The 25,701-nt window shown below is 39.7% G+C and overlaps 1 protein-coding gene and 1 long non-coding RNA gene across 16 annotated transcripts; one reads left to right on the top strand and one right to left on the bottom strand.

Annotated features, from left to right (window-relative positions):
- Positions 1–3,599: 3,599 nt before the first annotated feature.
- LOC111272500 (uncharacterized) lies at positions 3,600–16,988 on the top strand. Of its 15 annotated transcripts, none has more exons than XM_086973310.1 (7): positions 3,603–3,965; positions 7,077–7,332; positions 7,914–8,056; positions 9,235–9,384; positions 9,560–9,617; positions 10,076–10,234; positions 15,655–16,988. In XM_086973310.1, exons 2-5 carry the CDS (start codon positions 7,247–7,249, stop codon positions 9,562–9,564), a joined length of 384 nt encoding a protein of 127 aa, XP_086829436.1. In that variant the 5' UTR covers positions 3,603–3,965; positions 7,077–7,246; the 3' UTR covers positions 9,565–9,617; positions 10,076–10,234; positions 15,655–16,988. The 15 variants fall into 15 exon arrangements, 13 of the variants coding, with proteins under 13 accessions (XP_086829446.1, XP_086829443.1, XP_086829444.1 ...); XM_086973314.1 differs by lacking the exon at positions 15,655–16,988 and adding an exon at positions 6,002–6,074 and having other exon boundaries at positions 3,603–3,873; positions 10,076–11,115; XM_086973320.1 differs by lacking the exon at positions 15,655–16,988 and having other exon boundaries at positions 3,600–3,965; positions 7,077–7,307; positions 8,309–9,384; positions 10,076–11,115.
- Positions 16,989–22,402: 5,414 nt separating this feature from the next.
- Positions 22,403–24,746, bottom strand: LOC111272499 (uncharacterized). Its single transcript, XR_002687545.2, has 4 exons — positions 24,607–24,746; positions 24,286–24,501; positions 23,386–23,481; positions 22,403–22,859 (listed from the first exon to the last, which is right to left on the bottom strand). It is a non-coding gene; the product is annotated as an uncharacterized LOC111272499 (long non-coding RNA).
- Positions 24,747–25,701: the final 955 nt, after the last annotated feature.

Consider the following 25,701-nt stretch of genomic DNA (forward strand, 5'->3'; position numbering starts at 1 on the left):
CAGGTTTACGGGAGTCTAAAATAGACAAAAACTTGGAGAGGTATTCTGTTACCAGCAGTCTACTATCGGTCCATGATTGATAACTAAGGCGCATACGCAGAGGACCGTTCCGTACAATACTTCAGTAGTAGAACCCAAGTATATTATTTGACGTAATCTCCGCCTATTTACATATAAATAAAACCTCTTTATAGAATATCATTACGATAATGTATATAATTGACCTCGGCTCTAAATTATAGCATCACTAACTATAGACGCCAAACGCATTGTGCTCATTTTTTTCATCAAACGTAACGATGAATACAGAGAGTAAAATTACGGTAGCTTTCCAAGCAAGTTTACCCAAAGCGTGTTCGTACTTTTATTTAGTTAACCGTATCTGAACTATAAGACAATCGAAAACAGCCTGGTGGAAAGTAGGAATACACAATGCACAACAAGAATTCCCTGAACCGAAGAACCAGGAAGATTTAATAAATGTTATCAATAAACAAATTATCTGATGCTTGTAGCGTTGTTGAAAAACGCTAACGAAAGGAGAACAGATCAGGAGGCAGAAGCGGTCCGACCGAAATCGAATTGATTTTGTTACTTAAACGGTAGACGGCCGATAAATTGGAAAAGCAACTGACACCGACGAAGAAATACAGACTAGTAATGAACGATAAAAAAAAAATATCAGAGTCAGAATACAAAAACTAACAGATGGAGTAACGAAAAAAAGGTCCGGGACCTTTGCATTAGTGATCCGTTTAGGCATTTATTAATTATCCTTATTAAGCATCTGTCTCAATTATTAACAATTATCAATTGATAATTATTAGGATAACGGTAGTGGCTGATCGTTTCGCAATACTTTATGTATGTATATATATATTATAGTACCGAGCGGAGATCTATATGCAGCCACGTAGTTAGCAGTGGTTTGCGTGCTGTTATCTGAGCTCGAAGCGATATTAAAGAAGGCAAGGAAAAGGTAGCTCAAGAAACCCTTTTAAATTTTTTTGAGCTACCTTCTCTATAGAACCGCCGTGGAGAATGGAACGCTGTAATACAGACATAGTATTACCCTTTCTTGTCCCTCTCCCTTTGCCCTACATCCATCACCACTATTCGAGTGTTTTGTACTCCCATTAACATTGCTATTACTGAAGAGCCCCTGCTGGATAGGGGAAAGATGACACAGAAGCGGCTTTCGTTGCCGCTTCCTGTCATCTTTGCTTCGTTCGTGTGGCTTACCTACTTCCGGCAGGGTCAGTTCCTTTGACCTGTTACTAGATCCTAATTGACGGCAAAACTCGCAAAAATTCCTGTGATGTTTCAAAGGATGCTGTTGTCCATAATCAGTGTGCTTATTTAGAAAAACGAGACACCTAATTAATCGCAGACGTTGCCACAAATCAATACAGTCACGAAGCTCAGAGAGTTACAAAGCCTCAATATGGTTTATAGAACAGGGATGACTTGAGTGATATTTTTTAAAAGGGGAATATCTAGAGGACTCACTTCGTCTGGAAATATGATTTTCAGAGTTAGTTGATCACCTAGCAGCACAAGCCTTTTGTTAAAAAAGTCAAAATGCGATCGAAACTATTTGTTTAACTAATATATTGCTTGTGGCGCGTCGAGCGCTACAAATAATCTCGGATAAATTACGTATGAGGATTATGTTGTAGATTAGAAGTACTCACTCGGTCAGAACCAATCTCCAGATGCTGTAGATTGAAGTCTGTTTGCTTGGTCTTTACTGCAGCCAATACTTCAACAATCAGACCGAGATTCTTAAACCGGCGTGGTCTTCTAGAACGGCCACAGGTATGTCTACGAAAAAATCTCAACCGGACGTGTGTAACAAAGTAAACTGTGCCTTTTCGAGATTAAAATCCCAGCGATCGAAAGTTTCATTGAACGTGCAACTTACCTTTCCGTTACACTCGATAGATGAAATTTTTTACTGACGACAAAGTTTTTATAGCTTTTTCATTCTACCAAATCCTGTTCTTCTGCAATAAAGCTACTCTGAACTGAGCTAATATCGCTGACATTTATCAACAAGAGATTGCTTCAATTCAACGTTATGCTTCGATCGATCCGTCCGTGCTGCTACGTCTTGATGTGTCAAATTTTCTTAATTATTACTGTGCTAAATCAATTTAGCGGTGTGTTTAGTGTTGAATCTGAGTAATACTTACATTTTTTTTTTTTTAAAGTTGTTTTTGAACTCTAGTTCAAATGCGTGATAGGTATTACAAGACAACAAATAGCTCCTCCTCTTATCCTCTTAGAATAGCAATTATCTTTAAAATGAAAGTGGCTTTTTATAGTAGTTTTGTGCGTCATTTTTCACTAGAATCATTATACGTTTATTCCTTTCAGGGCCATCTACTTTGAACAAGACTTTTCTGACCCCACTGATTATGGGCCCTAGCTTATAATCAGTGGCGTGTTCCATCTATTTAAAATTAAGATACGTCCCTCCCGTTCGTGGCCCCTTTACGACCCGTCTTGTCTCGTTTCGAGCGGGTCATAGGTTAACCGCCCACAAAGAGCCTGTACGAAGTAGTTCGTTATGGTCGAATGTTGCTACGGGCTACTCTCGTTTGCGGCCTGATCCTTCAGAGACATCATATAGAGCTAAACAACATTGTTACTATTATTAATACGCCATTCTACGTAGACTACTCGTGTGCCAACTCCTATTCGACTTTGCATTTTGAAAATAACAAATAATAATTAGCATAACTGCAATCTACAAAGAAAATGTAATGGGTTTCTTGTTGCCTTAGCCGTTTTTGGGGGCTTTGGGTTTTTTTTCCCTAATTTCAGTTCAAATTTAGACATCACAGTACAACGTATTTCACAGAAACGGCGTATCCATTGCGGACAGAATTCACCTGTGTATGTAAGACCGAAATTCCTGTATCCTTTTATATCGTTACGTTTTTTAACGGGAATGGGGCTGACTAATGTCAATGTCAGTTAACTGGATGCTGTATTACATTGGCATGGTCATAAATTAACCGATGCAAACACTTGGCACCCAAATGGGAAGTTTATGTTTCAAAGCTGATCAGGAAAAAGGTGGGTGTTTACTAAATCAACCACCTCTTAATTATGTTGTTTGATAGAGAAGCCTTGGGTAAGTCGGAGACAGATCGTTTACAATGTTGGCACCCATATTCTTGTCAGCGCCTAGTAACACCTACGAACTACGGCACCTGTTCAAAGTAATCCTACTGTGAAAAAGCATATTTCCAGTCTACGAATCCTACCGTGGTTACACCTGGCCTGGTCCATATTTCGATTTCGTTTGCCCTTTTTGCGCCTTGAACAACTCGCCCTCGAAGACAATTGTACTAATCATAAAACTTCTAAATGTTCCAAGCCATTCATATCGCAAAGAACCCTTTATGAAGAGTCAAAACGCTGCTGTCGTGCGCTTCGTTTGGAAATTGCAGATTACAGGCATAATCCAACATAACTACCACTGGCCGATGCAGCTCACCACGATAAGCTATTATGCTTTAAGTTGAGATTAAAATGGACCTTTCTTACTTAACGCCCGTTTACGATTAGCGATAAACTATGTACAGCGGCTCCATCATTGCTGAGATGAACAGCACGCCGTACTTCGTTATCGGTGCTTAATCTCATAATACGACGCAAGGTCGTTCAACTTATTATGACTATATTATACTGTGTAGCTGATATCCCGCGCATGGGCTCACAATTGGCGTATTTAACCAAGTGCCTTATATCAGACACCCTCTTAAGCTTTCCATTGGGAAATACTTGTAATAAGCTCAGTTACAGCACATGAGAATGTCTTATCGTCAGTTTCACCGAGGCAGACAATTGAAATCGAAGTGTGTAAGTAAGATTACGTTGGTCTATTCGGTCAGAACATTTGTCCATAGGGCACCTATGGTACAAACGAGATAATAGCGGACCTGCTTTGATTTGTGAGTACTAAAATCTGATACTTGTTAAAGTCTTCAGTTTTGTCAGACTTGATTTTGTGACAGTGTTGTAAGTTCTTAATCACAGAAGAGTGGCCACTTCAACGGCTTTGCTTCTCAATCCATGTGTTTACTGTTTGAAGCTCTTGAGCATTCATCGTATCAGTACTTGTTCCGAATGAGTGCGCCTAAACAAATATATATACACAGAGAAAAAGAAAAAAAGGAATCGTTTTAAGTTCGATGGTGAGATGGGTCCGAATGCCTATTGCTTCAGGTCATTTCTATTTGCCAATCAGGTAATATGATAACAGGAAAAAAAACAAATATGGCGAGCTTCATAAACAGTAAAGCCTAAACTGAAAATTGGGCCTGCTCGCTTAGCAAAGGTCACTATAAAGGCCAGACAAAAACGATCAGTATCTCAAAATCGATGTTTATTAATTGAATTGACACCTTGGTGACGTTAGCGATCCGACAGATTTGATATTTTCATCCCTTCACGCTTTACCCTCTAAGAATTCTTTTATTAATTAACGAGAGGTTTGGAAAGTATTTCGCTTTAGGTCTTCAACTGAAACAACGTTAACGCTTGTTCACAATTCATATGAAACAGCAGGTTATATTAAGAGCCTTCTCCTTGTTCATAAAAATCCATACTGTCCTTCCGTTACTTTTTCCGCAAAAGTATTAACAAATTCCGCATCTTCAAACTGTCCATTCTTGCGAGGCACGTTCCTCGCCAAAGCGAACAGTGACTATTTTAATGTTGAAAAAACTGAGCTATAACAAATGGACAAAATGGCTCGCAGCGAAAGTTCCTGTTGAATTCTGTTCAACGATAAACAACGATCGCCCGTCATTAATAACAGTAATAAATGATCATCCAACTGTTGTATTTTGCTATTAGACGAGAATATATTTCGTGCAGTAAATGCACAGATTGTTATCGCCGCCGTGAATTTTAGAATAGGTTAAGTAGAGCGTTATATAGAATGGGTCCCCTAGATTTCAGAAAGCTAAGTGACGATAATCGTAGACTGTAACATAAACCGGCTAAGCGGGCAAAGTATTTCATATTGCAGCTTTGTCATGCCGTTAACGTTAATCTGCTGTGCGCTACACTTTGTCATAAAAATGAGAGATACAGCGTTTCGTAGGGCAGTGTTTCCCGGCACGCAGATGCCCCTACTAGACCTTTGCCGTAGCAAGCACAGTTCTAGTAAAGTTAAATAGAAATAGATAGATAGTATTCGATCAGAACAACCTAGACAACAGCAGGGCCTAGATTAAGGATTACACAAAAGCAAGCACACGTGTTGTCTTCCGTTCCCCCTCGACGACAAATAAGGGCTAAATCAACAACATGCCTTGGACGCATCCAACAACAGCCTGACTAGCTATGTATACTTCCACTTTACTAACTCCCCTTCTATTATTGCATATGTCGCCGTTCCTGCTGCGGCTCCATTACAGCCATTACTACTGACGTATCTATAGTGACGAAATCAAATAATGACAATATTAATAGTCCGCACATACAATTTTTCCGGCTGGAGACGCCGCATCGCCTTTTGCAAAATGATCTCATACGTTTTCTTGGCAATGTGATTATCGATTGTCCAATAAGATGTATTCCGCCCAAATGTTTCGAGCTTTCCGCTCGGCACCGCCGCAACATTGGACGCCTGGCTACCATCACAAAGCAATGTGCGTCCATGCCCGAATTCGAACTTAGACCTCTACGTGACCTTGGCATGAGCAGGCAAATATGTTGCCCACTGAGTTGTTACGAGGAAAGTTCTGTGCTTATAGATTTCCCCTATCTCCTAATTTTGAATTCTATTCGGAACTCCCGTGTGGGCACATCGTTTGTTGTCTGAAAGCGCTCCCACAAAACAATTCCTCATCCTCCATTTCATAGGATCATTTCATATTAGCAGCTGGCACATATCGAGTAAGTTACCTTTAAGGTATACATTAAATACATTCTTTCACCTAGTTAGAAAAGATTTATTTTTATCCCATTGTACAAATAGGTTGAAAAAGTCATTCGAGCACTTTGCTGTAACTACAATAACAACTCTGGGGGATGGCGCCCGAGCTGATCCGGTACGTCCACTTCCGATAAGATACGATAAACTACCTCTGGCAATTCGTTATCTGAAACTAACAAAAAAGCTTCAGTCACGAACCCTGGCTACATAAATGCATCAGGGATGTGTACGCGACCGTCTTAGCTTAGTTCAGCCTTTGGAACCTTCCATGATGCATCTAGTAGTGTTGAAAAAGCAACGGATTCATTTCAAATCATGCACTATCACTTCTTATTGCCAGAACCCATCAGACCCATTTTTGGCTTTTACTTTAAAGCGCACAAGTTTTCACGCTCTGTGTAGCGATGGTCAAATGCTTATTGTTGTTATTGCTGTTACGATATAAAATCCTAAACAGGTATATAAGTTATGACCTACAACCGTCTGCGAGCGAATATCTTGAGCAAGCGGATTACGCATGATCTATGCGGGAGAACGTTCATATATGAATAGATCAACAAAAAGAAGACGTAGTAGAAACATATGGTAATTCGATTAGCGTATGATATCATACATCCTGTACAATGTCTCACTGCCACTTATTAGAGCACTTCACTGCCGCCGACCAGTACCAGCTAATTCTCAAGGAAGATTGTGCGTTTCAGAAGGATTATGATAGGGCCGACCTGTATCTCCCATTTGTTTCAGCTAGTTGGCGAAAATCAAAAGGCGGTGGATGGCTTTTTTTTTTTTCTTTCTTTGTTCTGAGGGTCGTGGCGATAGTCTGAGTGGCAAAAGGTCATTTGATTCTTTAGTGGACAAAATTGGACCAAGACCGTGGGCAAGCACATGAATAGATGAAACATGAAGGCTTCCAGTGAGCTGATTGTAAATACAAAATAAGAATATAAACTGACCAATCACCTTCACAAAAGTAGCAATGGAATTTCTCTGTATATATATATATATAAACAAAACCGATAGCCGCAAGAAGCATGCAGATACGACGAATTGCTAAGACATAAAATAATCACTAATACGGCGCATAAACGGTGTCATTTGATTTTGTTATGCTGAGGCCGATGGTCGCAGTCGTCGTAACGCCGCTGGTAGAGCAGCACCGATGCCGTCACTGTTCGTCTTTTTCCGTGCGTCCACCATCTAGCCAAACGGACATCTGTACAAACGAATGGATCCGGATGATACGAAGACGCGACGCCGTCCTAGCATCATTAGCAGCGGAGGACAATGACGTCGACGATATTGAAACAGAAGAAAAAGAAGAAGCGAAAAAGGCAAAGAAATAAAAGTAAAAACCGCACGGATGGCGAGGGGTAATAACAGATCCGTTGTCGTTTTCTGGAGCGGGAATCTCGTTTACGTTGAGTTGTATTGCCTTATCAATCATTGCGAGCCCCTGTATGCGTGCAAAGCTCTAGACTATACTACTTGACCCACTTGTCGTTAGGACCGTTTCACTGTTTTCGTCTACCTTCGCTCGCTTCCTACTGTTGTCACGAATCACGTTATTTAAAGTTGGCTAAATCGCCGAATACAACGAAATTGTTATGCAGGCGTCCAAGATAGAAGTAGCCGGCAAGTTTCTGGCATCTAGACTACGTTGATTTACCGTATTACTGCACAAATTAAGTTGTCACTTTTCGACGCTTACGATAGTATTAATTAGTTTAACATATCCTCACGATTTTGTCGTCTCAACTAGACCGTGTACTGCTATACGCAAACGTAAGGAATCCAACTAATACAGCCTAGGTTGCGTCCCAACTTTGAGCTTCTGTTGGCCAACTGTTGTCCTGAAAGCATTACATTCTCCTCTACGATAGCTCATTCTCTATAAAACATCATTGAGCGCGAAGATAAGACACGCTAGCGCGTACTTAATACTTGTTTACAGAAACTACGACAGAACTTCAGCAAAAGGTTATCGTGGCGTTCGTATTTGTATTTGTTGGCATATCTGGAACAATCGTTGTGTTAGCCACAGATGGACAAAACAGCCTTTTCCAGAATCAGTTAAATTCTACCAATGGACAGCAGGTAATTGATCGTAACTCATGTTATTATCGTATTCCGGTACAATCTAACTAAACACGATGAAGCTTTTGTCTGTATTGTTTATTCGCGGCACGATATGAGCATATCTATTTTTCGATCGATGATATACAATACAGTTTGGCAAAAACATGTTCAACTATAATTATTACTTGTGCCTATTTTCTGTCCGTGTCTGGCCTGCATTGGCGGCGTTATTATGCTTATCTATCCGTTGCTAATAATCTGATAATCAAGGACCTTCTGTCACGTTCACTCTGCACTCAGGAGAAGATCAACAGAATCCCGTCTTGAATAAATAAATTATTTTCTATGCTTTTATTGTTAACAGCCCTATCCCTAAGCTGAGAAGCATCACTATTTGGAATAGATGTTGCTATTGAAGGGTTTTGTGAATGCCTGCATATCTAGACATGGATCAGATCTTGGCTGATCAAAAAGCGGTACGGATTTGCGCACCTGCCACATGTATAATACATGATACATGTGGGCCAGAAAATGGAAAAGAAGAATAATAAAATGGGACCTCTTTTACACACATGAAAAAATTTGTCAAGCAACAGGAACGAGATTAGCAATGTCCGTATGTATGTATGTATGTATGTATGTACGTACACATAAACTGGTTATGACACGGGCGAAGACACTTGATGCAAAAACGCTGATTCGATCTTCCCTCCGTCGTACCTCTTCATTGCCCATCATCGGATAGTAGTAGTAATGGTAATTTAAGTAGTCCAAATATTTTACGTCAAATCTACGTATGGCGTTAAATACTGTTCGCCTAATGGCTTGATGTATTGATTGTGTGTAATATCAAAATATTTTCTATGTCATTTAGCGACAAATTTACTGCACTAGCCCGCTTGGTAAAATGTCTCGAAATAGTAACTCGACAGCTGAGCAAATTCAAGCGAGGTTATCCTGAGTAGCGCTATTAAGTTTTTCAGCTATTTTTTAAATTCGACTTGGGTAGTAAATAACGAAACTGGACTCGTATCTGTTTATAAACACCCATTACAAGTATCTAGATAGAAAACACAATAACCAGGTTCAAGCTCCAACGAAAGTAGCCCGAAATAGAACGGTTGACATTGTCATTGTATATTAAATCGGTTTGCTAAATAACAATATTTATATTTTATTTAAACATATGTTATAAGTTTTTGTTCGTACAAGATATGAGGTCAACGTGCCCGTTACTACAACGAAAGGAGCTCTATCAATGAGGCCGGTCCTGGTTATATACGAATCGAGATATGCAATAAACGTTGAGAGCGGAGATTCTGCTGACGTTGTCTCTTCAAAAAACTGTTAGTAAATTTTTTCCACCCCTATTAAATATACACTGTATTATTGTAGCCCTTTGTATATCGTTACGTTTCAGTCTCTTCTTTTATTCCGTATTTTTAGACGCCCGGTGCGCGCCTACATTGCGCTAGGAGAACGACAAGAGTTAAAGGTAAACAATTATTTTTGCAATTCTAGGTTAATAATAACGAAACGCATTAATTCGCTTTGGAAACTTCGGCAATCCTCCAGTCAGGTTTGTTTCCAAACTAACTTGTTTCTGTTAACTTTTTTGCTATAGTATACCCAGACACTAAACTGACCAAGGCTCTAAGCATGCTTACCCTTTGCTCGTTACTGTTATAATGATAATCTGCATTTTCCCAGCTTCATGATTAAACCTTGTGTGTGCCATAAGAATCACCCGTAACATCTGCAATTTGTTAGTAGTAGCCTCGAGTACACAACAAGCACACTTCTATATAACAAATTCAACTAAGGGTGTCGATGTAACTACCAACTCCAAAGGAGCTCTTTCATTCATCTTGCCATAATTAAGCATTGCTTTGATTGGCCATCTTAAAAGGTCTCCAACTCCACTAAGCGGTCGCTGAGCTGCGTAGATTCCAAAATTTTTCCATTGAAAACAAAGATGTTAAAATGCTCATCACTAAAATTGGGTGATTGCTTCTAGAATTGTCTTTTGTTTTTTAGGTTTTCTTTAGGGTGAACCCATGGCTGTCCTCGGCGTCAGTTATACGCTTACATAGGTTTTCGTCGCCTGGTAGTGTGGTGTTCTTCTGTAGAAGAAGAACGAGAACTCGAAACGTTCTGCATCCTTCCAGCCGTCTGCATACTCGTACTTACGATAAGGTTGTTGTCATTATGAGCATATGATAGACATTGTAATGACACAAAACAAAAAGAGAAAACTTCCTAAAAATTAAATATTCTTAAGCAGAACCCTAACAGGTATAACGTCTCTGTGACTATACCGTGTCCATTGTTTTCAACTATTATTTATTGCGAAAGGCCATGGTGGTATATCGCCGCTACAAACAAACTCACCTTATATAAAGGAGGATATTCAGACGAATCAGCTAGAATATATATATATATTCACATGGGGTCGTCCATGTTTGTCCCCCTACTAGTTAGGCTTAACTTCATTGCTACTTGGGTGTCATGAATGTGTTGTCGTTCTTAGTTAAGTTAGTCTGAAGAAATTTTAAATGGTTCGTAGTCCCCAGCAAAATTAGATTTCACTCGGAATAGAATGTGGCCTTCTACCATTCTTAAGCTAAACTCAATGTCCGAGGTACCAATCGAATAATGAAGCGTTCCAGCCAGCTATCTGTAAGCCGAGTTTTAACTTTACCGGCTACGATGGCGTATCTAAGGCCGATGCCAGTTGAATTTGTAACAAAAGGTTAGCCAAGATGGCTTGCATGTCCATTATCGCAAGCCTGTGACCAGTGTTCTTGGGTCCCATATCAAATATGCTTAATGCGCTCGTGTATTGTTCTTTGTGAACTTCCTCGTTTTTAAAAATTACCGCCACAAAAAACGTTTTGGATCCATCTGGATGGGGTGTACGGAAAATTCAACAAGCATAAATGGGCATTGAAAAATCACGACTAAACGCTATGTTAATGACATATTTGCTGGACAGAAATTTTGCATAGCTAAAATAATTGCAGGTTGTAATTTCCTCAAATAAATACTAGATACTGAGTAGTACCAAGCGCCATCTATCATATATTTTGTCATGTCCTTAAAATGTTCCGATGCTTTGTTAGACGGAAACCTCAGTCAAAATAAATACTTCGAAAGATTAAACGTTATAATGTAAAGAACTTAGTCTAATTACGACGGACGCAAGTTTCATCAGTTCATTTCTTTCCACTCTGGGCAGGTTAGATGTGTAATTACGTTATCCCAGAATAGATCGCCCGTCTGAAAACTGATAGTGCGCTGAAAAAAACTATCAAACCGCTTTATAACTACTTCTTTAGTAAGTTTCAGTTGTTACAAGCGAAACTTTTGGAAATAAGTAGCTTTTGAACTACTTAGGCTAAAATAATGATTGACATATATTAGAACTTCTCTCTTTTAATTTTTACGCAACTGTCCCAGTGTCCTGTTAATTTCTAGATAGCCATATCACCACTATTCGGGCTTTTACATGTCATTTTTTATCTATGGCTTCTCGAAGTATATCGATAATGCGGTATGCTTGCTTATTAGTTAGCCTTTTTTTGGCACGGAAAGCAGTAAAATTACACCAACCCTGAAAGAAACTGTGGCATGACGATAACGTCTGGCGTTTCACTGAGCAACCAGACTTCATGTTTTTAACCGTCCTATCAACGGTCCATGAGTCTTTTAAGGAACTTGAGATAGCGGGCTGTATTCATTGTTTGCTTTATGACGAGTATCTCACAGTAGTAAATGTCCGTGATGTCCACCGCAAGTACTACCATCATTTTACATCTGAATCCACCCGACATTGGCACCAAACTCGATTTTTCTCCAAGACGACGCCACTCCCTCGCCTGATCCTTTTCTTGCGAATTTCACGTGGGATGCAGCACACGCGTTTAAACTGATCTGGAATCAACTCATGAGATGTCCATTTTTACTCAGTCTCTACATTTTTAATGTTTAGGTTATAACCTGTCATAAGTTAGTAGAATGCCAGTTTTGGCCGACAAAGCTTTTAGAGTTTGAACGCGGCTTCCGTGAAAATCTTCCTCGATTACAGCAATGCATTCTTGTCCTTCGGCTCCCGACATCTGATCACCTCTTCGTTGGTCTCCAACACTTTAATCTCCGTTCTTTAAACGTTTGCTTTTGTTGAAGGCCTTTTTGCCTATTCTCGATAGCTATTCTCGATATCCTTCGACAGCGCTGTGGTCTGCGAGGAACAAAAATTGTATCAATACGAATTGGTATCCGAGACTGGAACGTGTTTTTCCTTCTCAACTCTTTTTGTCTACAGTAACCTTAACCAGTTTTCATTCTCAAATTCTAGGAAGACTCAAATAGGTACCGGTCACCTTTTGTCTGCTTGAAGCATCGTCATTCAAAAGTTCTTCAGTTTCAAATTCCGCCGGGTCTACTTGTGACAGCCTAATATTAGGTTCGTTTTTGTTCCGAGATAGCTACCATACATTGGCCAATGGTAGTCTTGCTCATTCAGGGCCTAACCTGGTATTGAAAAGCCATTAATGTGCGGTATCACCATCTAGGAAGTAGCTAGTATGGCACTCCTTATGATGTCCAAAACAATGGGACCATTACCGTTTTAGCGGTAACCATAATCGCAATAAATAACACCAATATCAGAACATCATGAACATTTTTTTTCCGATTACAGAAAGCCAGTCTCAAGAACGAAGTGTCGTCAAAAACAGCGACCATCAAAAACAAAGCATCGTCAAACAAAGGTCCGCTTTCCGTAATGGAATGTAGAACATCCGCCGAATAAAGCGACCCTGAAAGATTACACTTATATTAGAAGAGTCTAAGACATACTTATCTGTTTTCGCATCGGTCGTATCAATACATTTATTCAACCTCTTGCATAAAAGAGAATGTTCAAATCACTGCCTTAGGTGTATCCAGTGGCAGTATTGGATGTCCGGAAAGTACGCTCTTGCGTTACTTCGAATCTTCCCTTCGGCTAGCTACCCACTTCGATCGTGAGCGGTCGCATTTGAATTTTTCGTAGTTTACCGCCACTTCAGTAGTGCAATTTTCCGCTAAAATAAGCCGGTTACTTGATATAGGGAAATACCAGAAATGTCGTCACATCGAACTTTAACCACTGAAGAACCATTCTAAACCGTGAAACGAATGACACTAATGTTGTCTAAAAGGCAGAACAGCCGAGATATTTCCAGTTAATAGTTTCGGACCGCAGAATCGATATCGAACAGTCAGGCCAAACTGCTTACGAGGGCTGAGGGATTAATTGCGGTAGCGTCTACTAGTCTAGTATGCATGACCGTTCTTGGCTTTCATGTTTGGAAGATTTGAAATGCAATAGAACCTCAGCCCGTTAGTCGCACATCAGATCATATTGTAGCCGGCGAAGTCTTCAGAATACTTATTGCGAGTTCGTAAAATGTATCCAACCGTTGTATAAAGCAAAATGACGGAGTTATAACATGTGTACGGTAATGAGCTCGTTGGAATTGGAGAAGTATGGCCTGTGTGGATCATAGAGCGTTGTGAAAATGCACACTCTGAAAATCGTTCTAAGAACTCGGATAGATAGGTATACGCCAGATACGATTCTTAGTACTGATTCAATTAAAATCAATAGTGGGCGCAGAGCAAAGCCAGTACTTGAGAACTGTTTTAGCAGGAGGTAAGAAACAGTCTTGCTACTGAGTACCACTTTTGCTTACGTATGCTTTGACGCTATTATTCTATAAACGCCATTAAAGTTGACTGAACTTCTTGTTTTCAACGAGCCGCGCACTAACACGAAGCTGATAATAATCTTTGGTCGTTGGTTGTGCCCAGCGGATTTGTCTGGGGTCTTGACTTCAGTGGAGCTATAAAGCTCTACTGAATAATTAGATGAATATTTCATGCAGATGAATGATCAGAACGCCCTATGACCAACACAAAAGTAACATCGCTACTTAGCGTCATAATCCAGTTGCCATTTTTCTGGCTCAAGGTCACGTATTAATAAAGCAAGATCAGTAGATGTGAACCGGCTCTACACGCCTCAGTTGAGTCCGGTAAACATTAAAGCATATCTCATTTGCATAGTTGAAACTATGTGTGGACTAAGAAGGAATCATCAGGCCTGAGCGAGCATGTGACCTCATCAAAGGAGGCTGACATGTACGTTTCCGAGGGAACCGCTGCTAGTTTTTGTATGATCAGGAGCTGTTTTCCTAATAATATCTGTCAACGAAAATATCAACAGCAAACTATATTAGGCAAGAAAATGTCTGACTAAGTAATAATACAATTTACAATAAAGTCATCATTGTTCCTTTTCGTCAAATTTTTAGCTTAACCATGCGTCCTCAGTCAGCAACCTCAGTCGTTACATTAGACGAAACCGTTTGCCTTATTTGAACGCTAAACATGGCCAGGATTAGGCAGAAGCTTAATGTTTAACAATGATTCATGTTGCCATGAATCAATACATGATGTGTTTGTAAAACAATGTGCTGCCATGTAAGTGGTCACGAGTAAATTTTGAAGATTTTTTATTTGGACAAGAGCAGAGAGTGGTACACCTATTTTCAGACCATGTTTATAAATGCGAAACTATATATATATATATATATATATATATATATATTCGGTTAGGTCTAGCTAATTATACTTAATTAGCTAAAGGCTAAGTGGTGAAAATATACATTACTGATTATGGCCTTATGTGAGTATCTATTGCTGCCAATGACATTTGTGTGTGTTACCATTTTAATACCAGTTTTGTTTAGTCGAATTAGTCTCAACTGACAAATACGGGCACTAGGTTGTATAGGCCTCTCGTGGCGTATGAGACTGGCTAATAATACAGAATGCAGAATATTGCAAAAGTGTATTGCCTAAACAATCATCCTATTAGGTCTTCTCTGCGACTTCTCCCTCGGACAAATGAAACGGATGAGGCGCTTTGAATGATGTCGAAAGTCAGCTTACAAAGACTGTAGCAGCGCTCAACAAGGCCCAACATTTAGAGACAGACAATCAAGAAAAGACCACGTATTTTGGCGATAACGAATTTTTCTTCTGTGCGCCATTGATGCAGCATGCAAATGGTATTATTAGAGTTAATTATTCATTGTGCATTATACTCACGTTTTTATGTTTTGATGGTAATTAACCGTCCCCGCATCACGGGTCGACCGGTCAGCGATAGGAGGCATCGTGATCTTTGGCAATATAATCGTGTTTGAAATGATCGCGGGCTTAGTTCACATCGACCAGTTTCCTCTTGCACCGGGGCAATTCTTTATTAATAGACACAGCAGTGCGAGAAAATCGATATTTTCGGCAGAGTTGCGCCTAGGTTATTAGCAAAACATACACGTTCGAGATCAGTTCGTTCAACTCTCCGCAATAAAAGCTAGCTAGCTTTCTTCTGTCTACCTTCATGCCTCGCGTTTTCTCTAATTGCATCGTACCGGCATCAGCATAAAGCCTCTAGTATGACAGGATCGATATGGTCGGCATTTTAATGGTTAGCTCGTACGAAAATTCTGCCATAACGGTGCCATTGCTGTTGAGCATCGTCAATCTTATTTCTTGACTTTCAGATTGTTACCTTGCCCGCTACGACAAGACCTGCGCACAACGAAATTCGAATGAGCAGAATAGATGACCTGATCGGCGTGGAAGCAGTTTAACTTTAGGTTAACTTATCCGGGCGACTGCTCTAGATAATCGTAGCAAAACTGTGCGGAGCTCAGCTAGGGTCATATCTTGGGTGAGGTACATCCATTCAGTGCTTCATTCACTTAGCTACTTCATCGATTGTTGCTCATCAAAGAGTCAAACAAAACAGCCTAACAACCAGACGACGACAACGACAATCACTACGCAGAAGAGGGATAAAATGTCGATATCAGCTATTGCAAGTTCGATGCCTTAAAAAAAAGCCAAGTAAAAGATCACTCTCTAACCTGGAAGACGGGGAAAAGACGAAATAAAAGTCCGACAAAAATTATACTGCACCAGTTAGGAGATAGATAATACCTCAGTTAACAAGTTGAAATAGAAATTATTAGTAGAAGTCGTTTGAAGTTAGTCATATCGGCCTTGATATCACTCAAATGGGCAATTCTTGATACCTCTATTTGGAGAATATCAGACGCCATATTCATATTACATAGCTGCTATACTGGTAACAGGCCTGCCCTGAATCTGCGAAATGCACCAATAAATATCTGGTAATTCAAAGGTAAGTGTTGCAACGGACAAAGTGATTTTGGTAACCAAGCAGACCTCTCTTTAATACCGTTTATTGAAGATACATCTCAATGCAACTAGTTAAATTGTAATCTTATTAATTATAGCTTGACGATCGGCTATTCTGAGCAGCGGAGACGACACCGAGAGACAACCTTGTCATGCAAAAACTGGGTTCGATTACTGATATTAATGATGCCGTTATGCTAACGCAAATGGGCCAAACCTGCAGGGCTGCTGTATTAGTAAAACTGAAGTTTTATAGCATAGATAGTTCCGCAATCGACAATAATATTATATGGATATATTTAGACGCTGGCGCAGACGGCACCCGACAGTCTTCGATTTGCTCTGTTAGAAAATAAATTATAAATATGGAAAAGTCAAACAGGTTTTTCAAGTCACTTTGCAGCTATTACGCATTAAGGGAATAACTTTTTTTGGACGTAACTAGATCTCAGTTATTTAAAAAGAAACCTCAACTTTCAACCGGGTATCGAACCCGAAACCTCGAAACAACAACAACAACAAATTGAGTACGAAATTAATGTTGAAACTTTTCGGGAGTCAGACGCATTTTGTCATCAGTGGTAAGATGGATAGTAGACACGGAAACGTACACATGTCTATTCCACTGTACCCTTCCACTATATCCGTAAATACAATAAAAAAAGGTACACTGTAAACCATTATCTCCATAAATAGATGGCTCATTTTATTTTCTGTAATCACGGTCCTCGTTTAAGATATGGGTAGACAAGGAAGTTAATGATATCGCTAATCCTATGATGGGTCCTGGTGTTCCCAAAAGCGACAAAAGAGTATTCAGCCCTCGTTGTCTCCTCGCTACCATATGGGACCGTGTGTAGCGTTACGGCACTATCGGTGATGTTGGAGACCTCTGTTAGGGGAAAATTTTTCTTCAAACTTCTTCATCGATACTGAGTTGTAGAGCTAAGTAGTCAGGTCACCACACTGCTTTTCTCCATTATTTCGTTCAACTTAGGCGCGCTAAACGTCAAAAGTACGTTTTTTTTTTTTCGCCTTTTTAGTTTTCTCTTCCTTTAGCCCTGCTGTCATGCACGTAGATCAGGGATTCGTCATTTTTATGGAGATGTCGTAATGTGGCGAGATACTCAAACGAACCGACGCCGTAGTAAGCAGAGGGCAATCTGCAGTGGGAGCTACAGATATTCCCTACTACAACTAGAGCCATACTATACAGTTGTCACTGTATTGTATGGCTCAAAACTATTGCAACTTGTAAGTTCTCTAAATAAAAACTAGACACCGAATACTATGAGGCGTCACTTACCTGGCAGCAAAATGAATTTTAACACCGAATCAATTCAGCTTCGTTACGAAGTATTTTCGAAGCGTCCGATTCGTTATATCGTCTCGAATAAGAAGACTCAGTTACTTACTGAAGTCAAGAGTAAGCATTGGCTAAAACGTAGGTCCATGTTAACTTAATATTGGTTCTGCTAATGCATCTAATAAAACAGCGACACAATCAAGCGATGCGATGAAAGTTAAGTAAACGATTTGGCTGTGGAATTTTAGAAGTTCCCAATTTTTGAATTGTCAATTGACTGCGGATAGGCACGAAAATGAGTCATTTGTCATGACAAAATTTCAACTTAGGTCGATTAAGTGTACGTAATAACAGCTAGAGACCTTTAAATAACATCTCCGCTGCATGCTTACTGTTTGTAGCACCATCCAACACAACGGACGGGTAAGCTAATGCTTTGATCCTGAATATTCCTAATATAAGACAAAACATACTAGATTTCCAATCCTAGCCCTGATTTTCGTCGGACCGCGTTGTAATGGCTCGGCCACCGGAGTTAGCCGTTTGATTTCTGCACTCGTATAAGAACTTAAGTGGCTAACCTATCATATATTTCGCGATAAATATTAACATATCGACCTGGGAAGAATGAGATCTACCCCCCCCCCCCCCCTAACGTCATTCGTCGTACTCAATAAAATGGTCCTTTCATAACAAAGCATAAACCAAATCCGATACTCAATGTGATTACTTTTTTTTTTTTATATGGCAGCAATACATCGTCTATCATTGAGAGCTATTGATATCCTTAAGTAAACGATGTTATATCTTTTCTGCGTTAGATGGTAACGAAGATAGCGGTCGTAGCACAATGAACATGTCATAAGCGGCACTTGATTTACTAAGTTGCCTCAGAACTTAAATAGCAAGGTTGGATAGGTGGAGCACCCATTCTTTCAGTAAGCTCAATCTTTTTGCTTAGATAGCCATTGGGCCGTCCTTAATACAGCACATTAACGGTAGCTGGCCGCTTTCGTTAACCTTGTTCGTGCGTAGGTTGGACTGAAATCGGTCGGTACGTCAATGCCCGCGCCATAGTAGTTGCATTGGCGGGTCCTTAACCAGCCATTACCGATTACTGTATTATAGTACTTGCTCCTCTAGACATCTGCTGAAGCTTTTTCGATTCTTGACTCTGTTGCAGATCACCGTCTCTGATACACTATACAATATATATATATATATATAATTAGCTTTCACCCGATCAATGTGAACCCGTATGTTTTTATTGATTTTGAGCCCCGAATTGCTTTTGAGAATGTCTTTGCCAGCTTATACGAGCATGCTTCAAAGGTGAATCTAATAAGGACAGATTACCGTACCGTTTTATAAGCATCCTGCTTCGATCCCGGGTTCATCTTTCCATAGTAAAACAAAGCTGCATTGCAATACATAACAGGTGAAACTTGAACTTTTTTTGGACACGACGCCTTTTGCATTTTGTTCACTTTCTACCGTGGTCCTAAAGGTTTCTTCTTGCCAAAATTAATAGTAATATCTACTTTTTCTACATGTGTTTTATAGAATATACTTGCAAATTAAATACTACCTAAATAGGTGTAGAATTAAAGTATTGCTTCTAAAGCCTTTTGATTTCTGTTCGACAAGAAGCCGTTGCTGAATTTGATGATATTATCAAAGTGCGTAGTTTTAGACTTTGTACTGTTTAAAAATTGGATACTTGGTATTCTGCTAGATATACTTATTTAGTAGAACGGAAAACCTATTTAAAGCTGACTTCAGAATATGTGTTCCACCCTCTATTATTTTCTCTAAATCTTTCTTTTTTTTTTTTTTATTTAATTACAGTGTGTTGTGTAGAATATGCCAGGAACAATGTAACGGTTACTTAAAAAGTAGCAAAAATTATACGTATACAAATTGCGCTTACTTAGATATCGAAACGTACGTACGTCGCTGTCATACGGTTAAGTTTTTAATTTAATTTGTTTGTTAACGAATTTTAACTGATCCTTGAACAAAACTCCCGTCAATCAAAGCAATATATACCTGGCCGACGGACACCAGTTAGCTAGTACTCGCCACCCCAGGCTTTGACGGGGCTCTAAAAAAAGCCTCGGGTTATCAAATCGTATAGTTTTCATAGTGAAATTGAATTTTGTTCCCAACATCCCTACCATGTTGAGTTTTCTCAGTGATTTTGCAGCTAAATACGGCTCGCTGCCCCGATTTCTGGCGTTAATTTTGCTTCCAGAATGAAGCGTGCGGAAAACTCAAGACACACTTCGTTCATCTATTGTATAATAGGAATGCTGATGGACAGGTTTATTAACTTCCGATAATTTACAAACCCGTGAAACCGACCATTCTCAATGTGCAAATACCGTGGATCACCTGCCGGGCGCCCAAACGATTTCTCTAAAAAACATACGGCGTCATGGCACGATTAGTCCGAATTAGCAAAAGCCATAATGCAAGCAAGCCATTCAGTGTGCCTCCTACATATTTGCGTACGTTCGGCTTCTTGTTCAGACGCGTACAACCATACGATTTTTTTTGTTATTTTCGTGAGATACTAACCTTCGGGATCGCTTATTTAAGGTGTAACTTTAATGAAGCAAATCTTATGTAGTGTATTCTGTTTTCAGCGTATTGACATTCTTCCAATTCGCCGCATATACTTCTAGCCCATTTAAACCATTTGATTCTATTGCCTGTCAACACAAAAAAAAGTTATAACTTTATTTTCGAACTGTAACCTTCGGCAAATAAGTATTTTATTCATGTTCCACATAATAGTGGTCATCGATAGTTGATCTAGCGGAACCAGTAAATCGATACGGTATACCTTGACTTCGTTCATATATGTTAAGATGTGGTCAACGATTGGATAAAGGGTAACACGTTTCATAGAATAGCATCGGCCATTTCACACAGACTGACTCAGCTGACGTTTATGCAATCTATTTGTCATTGGTAAGTTCAAAAATTGTCAAGAAATAAACACAGCGGTATCCAATTGGGGTCAGGTGGGGCGTATGTTGACAAAAAGTTCAAGCCAACATCGTCGTGAGCATAGCGGTACGGAGTTTGGCATAGACAAACACAAATCATTAGGTAAAAATCTTCTGTCTTCCCTTTGTCTAAGCGCAGCCGCTACCAGAGATACGGGTGCTTCAGAGGTTGCCACTTCAAAGAAGAAACGCTAGCGTGTTGAAGTGTCGATGTCTAGCATCCGCCGTGTCGCTATGAACACTTCGTTTGGTATTTTTTTCACTCTTCATTTTGTTGTGCCACCCGCAGACGCCAATGTCGCCGGATGACCTCGGTCACCTACGTTAGTCAACGCGCTATTTCTGTCAGCGTGTCGCGCTCCATTTCTAATATTTGCCTTCGCACGTAATCAACGGCTCAAACCACTACAAAAACGATGGAAACTCACAGGTCCTGATAACAATCGGCACTGACAACACGAGAACTGCGTTAGGTAATTGGCCATTTATTCAGCCGGGGAGCGATTTTGCCTCTATAAATCTTGTCTGCCATTTTACGAAATATCTTTAAATAACAATTTTCTATTTAAAAAGTTACGTTTTTTTACACAGAATATGTTTGAAATTCAAAACTTTGTCACTTAGCCGTTCTTCGTTGGAAGTTCGCGTACCAACAACAATGTATCGTCAACAAAATCAAATATTATTATACTAAGCGTGTAGCAATATCTGCTTTAATCGGGTAGTTCATGAGAACCAATTTTGTCATTAATCGCTTCAAGTATTCCGTCCTTTTTTTTTTCAAAACATCTTCAATAATAATCCTAATTCTCTCTAATCGGTCTTTCATAAAGTAATGCTTGACCACATATAGGCTCAGGGTAGGTTGGAACTATTTAATGACTGAGACTTTAATCATGAGAGCTAACTTACATCATAATTACTATGCCGTCCAGGTGAGAATGGTGCAAATATCGTAGGCTAAAAACCTTCACAGTAGTTCCTTATAACACATACAAAACTAAATGCATTTCTGCCTTTACTAAATTTTTTTTTTTTCTGTAATATGTCTGATATATCGATGCTCTGAACGAGATCGGAACAACAGTAAGTTCGCTCCCCCTACCTATCTGTTTAGCGATCTACTGATATCTTTTGATATTGCAGAAGTGAAAATTAGCCATATCTGCGTTCGTTTTAAAAAAATCACATCGAAAAATAACAGACTGTTCACAAATACTACGACGCACCATCGTACGCTGTGTGCGAGCGCTTGCTCCTATGTGTTCGCACAGCTCCACGCGTCCACTGTTTAAGAACGGTTATTACAAATAGCAATTTTCAAAAAAAAAGCACGATTTGTACGTACCAGCTACCTCTATGGGCATCCGCCAGAATATTTTAAATAGGTACTGTACTAAGTAAATGGTGACGGTTGGCGCTTGTTGTAATAGCGATTGTCAAATAAATCGACCGAGTGCTATTGTTTCGCATCATTTGTTTGTCCAACTGGTTGCTGGGGGCTTCTTCCTAGCTATAAATCGGGCGGCAAGCTGGAAGATTATTTTTCTGGAGAATTTTGCGAGTGGGGCAACAAACTTCTCTGCAATAAATTGCAGAGTACAAGTAGCCACCCATGAACTGAGGTATTTTCGTGCTGAAAAATCGTCAACTTGTTTTTCCCTAGTTCCAGCACGCAGTATCTTAAATCTTTTTGGTAATAATTAAACTACCCGAAACGGTCTATAATGCAAAACATCCCTATAATTGAAAAAAAAAAATGCACAGTTTTGTTTCTACACTGAATCTTGTACCCCTTTTTCCTGGGCTCGCCCTCGAACCGATATAGAGACCTTGTGGGCCCCGCATTTGCATCATACACATATGTTCATATTTCTTGTTACGCGACGGAAAAATCCACCTCTCTTGAGTTGCGAGAAAATTTTCCTATCCCTAAATTTAGTCGAAGATTTGCCGTTCTATACAATCCTTGCTGTGAGCTTTTTTGCCTTTAAGTGACCTTTCAAAATCCTTTGCCATGAACTCCCGGAACGAGAATCGACAGACCTCACTTTTCCTCAGGTGCTCGGCCCCTTCCGTCGAGACAGGTAGCTTGGAACGAGGACAACTGTTGTTGTTGTTATTTACGCCCTCAACAGTGACGCGTAGTTTATCCGCAAAAGCCTTAAGCAGCGTTGACAACCCTCGGTCTCGTTGATTACGTGCTTGCGTCAATGAAATACTGCTGAAAGTCGCAGCAAGGTACGAAACACACGTTCGAAGACGCTGTATGAAAGGCGAATGATAACCGCTCGGCCTCTAACCGACTGTTTTCGATAATCGATTGAAATTTCTCTGACCCAACAGTGAACTTTGCACATAATTCGTCTATACTTCGTGACGTTCATACCTGACTTGCGCCGTCTGCTAAAAAGAGCAAACGGCGCAAGTTCGAATTTGATCGTGTAGCAGACAGCGTATGTACATATATATATATATATATATTTTTTTTTTTTTGACTGCAGCTTTGTTTTTTGCCAAGCAATGCCGTTTTAATGTGGATATCTGTATCAGTTTACCTAATGCCACTGGGCACGGTGCCCTCATCTTGCGGCTGCCATTTTTAACGTCTCGCGTTTTTACCATACTGCACCTTTGCTTCAGCTCAAGAGCAATTTGTGTAAGTACTCATCCTTATTCGAGGAAGCTGTTGTTTAAGCTATTTAATGAAATTCTCGCACGAACTAACGCAAGTCTCGTAAATTGCCTACTTTCGTTATTGCATGTAGTTGGCGGGCAAACGTCACACTTATCGAAGACCGCGTTCCTCTCTTCGTACCGTACCGCGCCCCCGATTCACGTATAGCCTGAAAGGTATTTTAATTAGTTTTACGAAAGCTTTGCAACAAGCGAGGTGCAACATACAACTCCCGCGCGCCTAAATAACAGAATGTACCCTTCACAAGCATAAACTGGTAAACTTTCCAATCTTTTTCAAGTTCAGTTACTACCCGCGACTAGCAAAAACTTGCTGTGTGCTGTGCTGTTAATGCTGCCGCAAGAGTGGCGCTCCAACGCGAGGCTGGGATCCGGGCTGTATATATACACACTACTGATGTGTCTAAAATGAACGTGTTTGTGAAACTTCCTATTATCTATCTAAATAGCTTATCGATCGAAATAAATTTTAAGTAAGATGGCATTTGTCACTGAAGCACGCTGGATACTAAGATAGCCAATGGATAATAAGCGGAAAACCATTTCCTTTCGATCGATAGTTCGAAGAGAAACGAGTTCGCACTTCTTTTATGCAGATCAAACCAAATATATTTAGTTCAAGTTTGGAGCAAGGCTCAATGTCTGTAAGTTTAAGAAGTGCACTATTACCAACTGATCTATGAAAGTGACTGTTATAAAAAAAAAAACAAAGCAAAGACAGTCCATAGTGGAAGTGCCTGATATTTCAATAAGTTTTCTGTTTAGGACTCTACTAAAGACTGCTATAGATATAAAAGGTGTATTAAATATTACTCAAATTGATCTATTTGAAAAAGCCCATAAAAAATTACAGTTGTAAATGGTCGAGTGTAAATTTAAAAAAAAATATTAATACGTTAATCAGTGACAAAGTTTTTCAGTTTCTTTTCTAATTATTCTGCCTTTATCATTACCTGAAAGCACATCTTCATCATGTTAAGACTGTATTGTCGTTTTTTTGTAGAGTGGATTGCCGTGAAGCCAGAGATGAATTTATTTCTTCTAGCTGATGGGCAGACTTTCCATACAAGCTACATTTGTCATCTCGCAACATTCATCATTCACGTACTCCATGACGATCCTATCGAACATTGCCCCGTAGTCAGGGCAATTGTTCCAGTAAATGACAACTAGCAAGCAAACATGAAACATAATTTATGCTGTCATTAAATCACTTTCAATTACCTCATTTGGGATGTGACAAGTCAGACAAACGCGTAACGTTTGCTACGTACCACAGGGTCGAGCTTAGAGTTAACTGATAAAGCCCATCGGTGTCCGAATGTAGGTATGGCACAACATGTGTTCCGTATATGATCACGTGAGGACTTATTTACAGCTTATCTGTTAATTCTTTTTTGCTCGTCAGCACCTCTTAATTACTCAATTCGTGGTAGGCATATCGTTGAAAATATCGTTATTCAAATCCTATTATGTCGAAACTACCCGACCGTGCACTGTCACCGTCACGTGACGGTAACAGTGCAAGTGGCGCCATGGCCATGTTGAAAGCGAAATTGAAATAGGAGTCTCTCGACAGCAGCTGGATGAGACGCTTAGTCGTTGACCAATTTCAAATGGTAGAACGCAACGATGAATCTGTCCCCCAACAAACAGCTCTAGTGACCATTGCGAAACCGTATCTGGAACCCTAAGTAATGGTAAGCACATGATTCCAAAATCGTGAGCGAAAAGACACATCGGGCGACCACTAGATCTAAACTACTATGTACTGGATGCTGAGAGACGTGTCTAGAGATGCATCGGACATCAGCCTATATGACGCCAATATACGATGCTTAGACGTTTCGCGGTAGCCATATCGGTATATAGATATACCGTACAGTATATAGATAGCCCATCGTAAGAGACTGTTTCGAAGTACGTTACTGTTTATTGTGCCTCATAAGTTATGGCGTTAGAGTTCAATTTACTGGATTTACTCGCATCTATCCTTAATTTAGAAGTTATTCAAGCTTATCGATAGCTATATTTTAATCTATTTATTTATTATCTATTTATTATCATTTATGGTATAGTAATCGATTTTTTTTTTATGTTTGTCAAAAGGCTTTGCTTCAATACAGTTATTTTTTGATCGATGTCTGTTGTTGTACTTACGAGATAGAACTGGCGTATCTTCTTGTCTAGCGTATTTGTATTTATGCATACGTTTCATACGTACTATAGCAATGATCTAAGTACTTGAGATATTTCCGTGATAGCTTAATAGGTAACATATTGACTTACTAACTTTCACGGTTCATTTAGTGCCGGGAGCAAATCTGTCTGACGGAATGCCTTACGGCGATACTAGACGTAAAGCCTAA

Source organism: Varroa jacobsoni, unplaced genomic scaffold (assembly GCF_002532875.2).
Source record: "Varroa jacobsoni isolate VJ856 unplaced genomic scaffold, vjacob_1.0 contig02437, whole genome shotgun sequence".
Classification (NCBI taxonomy): Eukaryota; Metazoa; Arthropoda; class Arachnida; order Mesostigmata; family Varroidae; genus Varroa; species Varroa jacobsoni.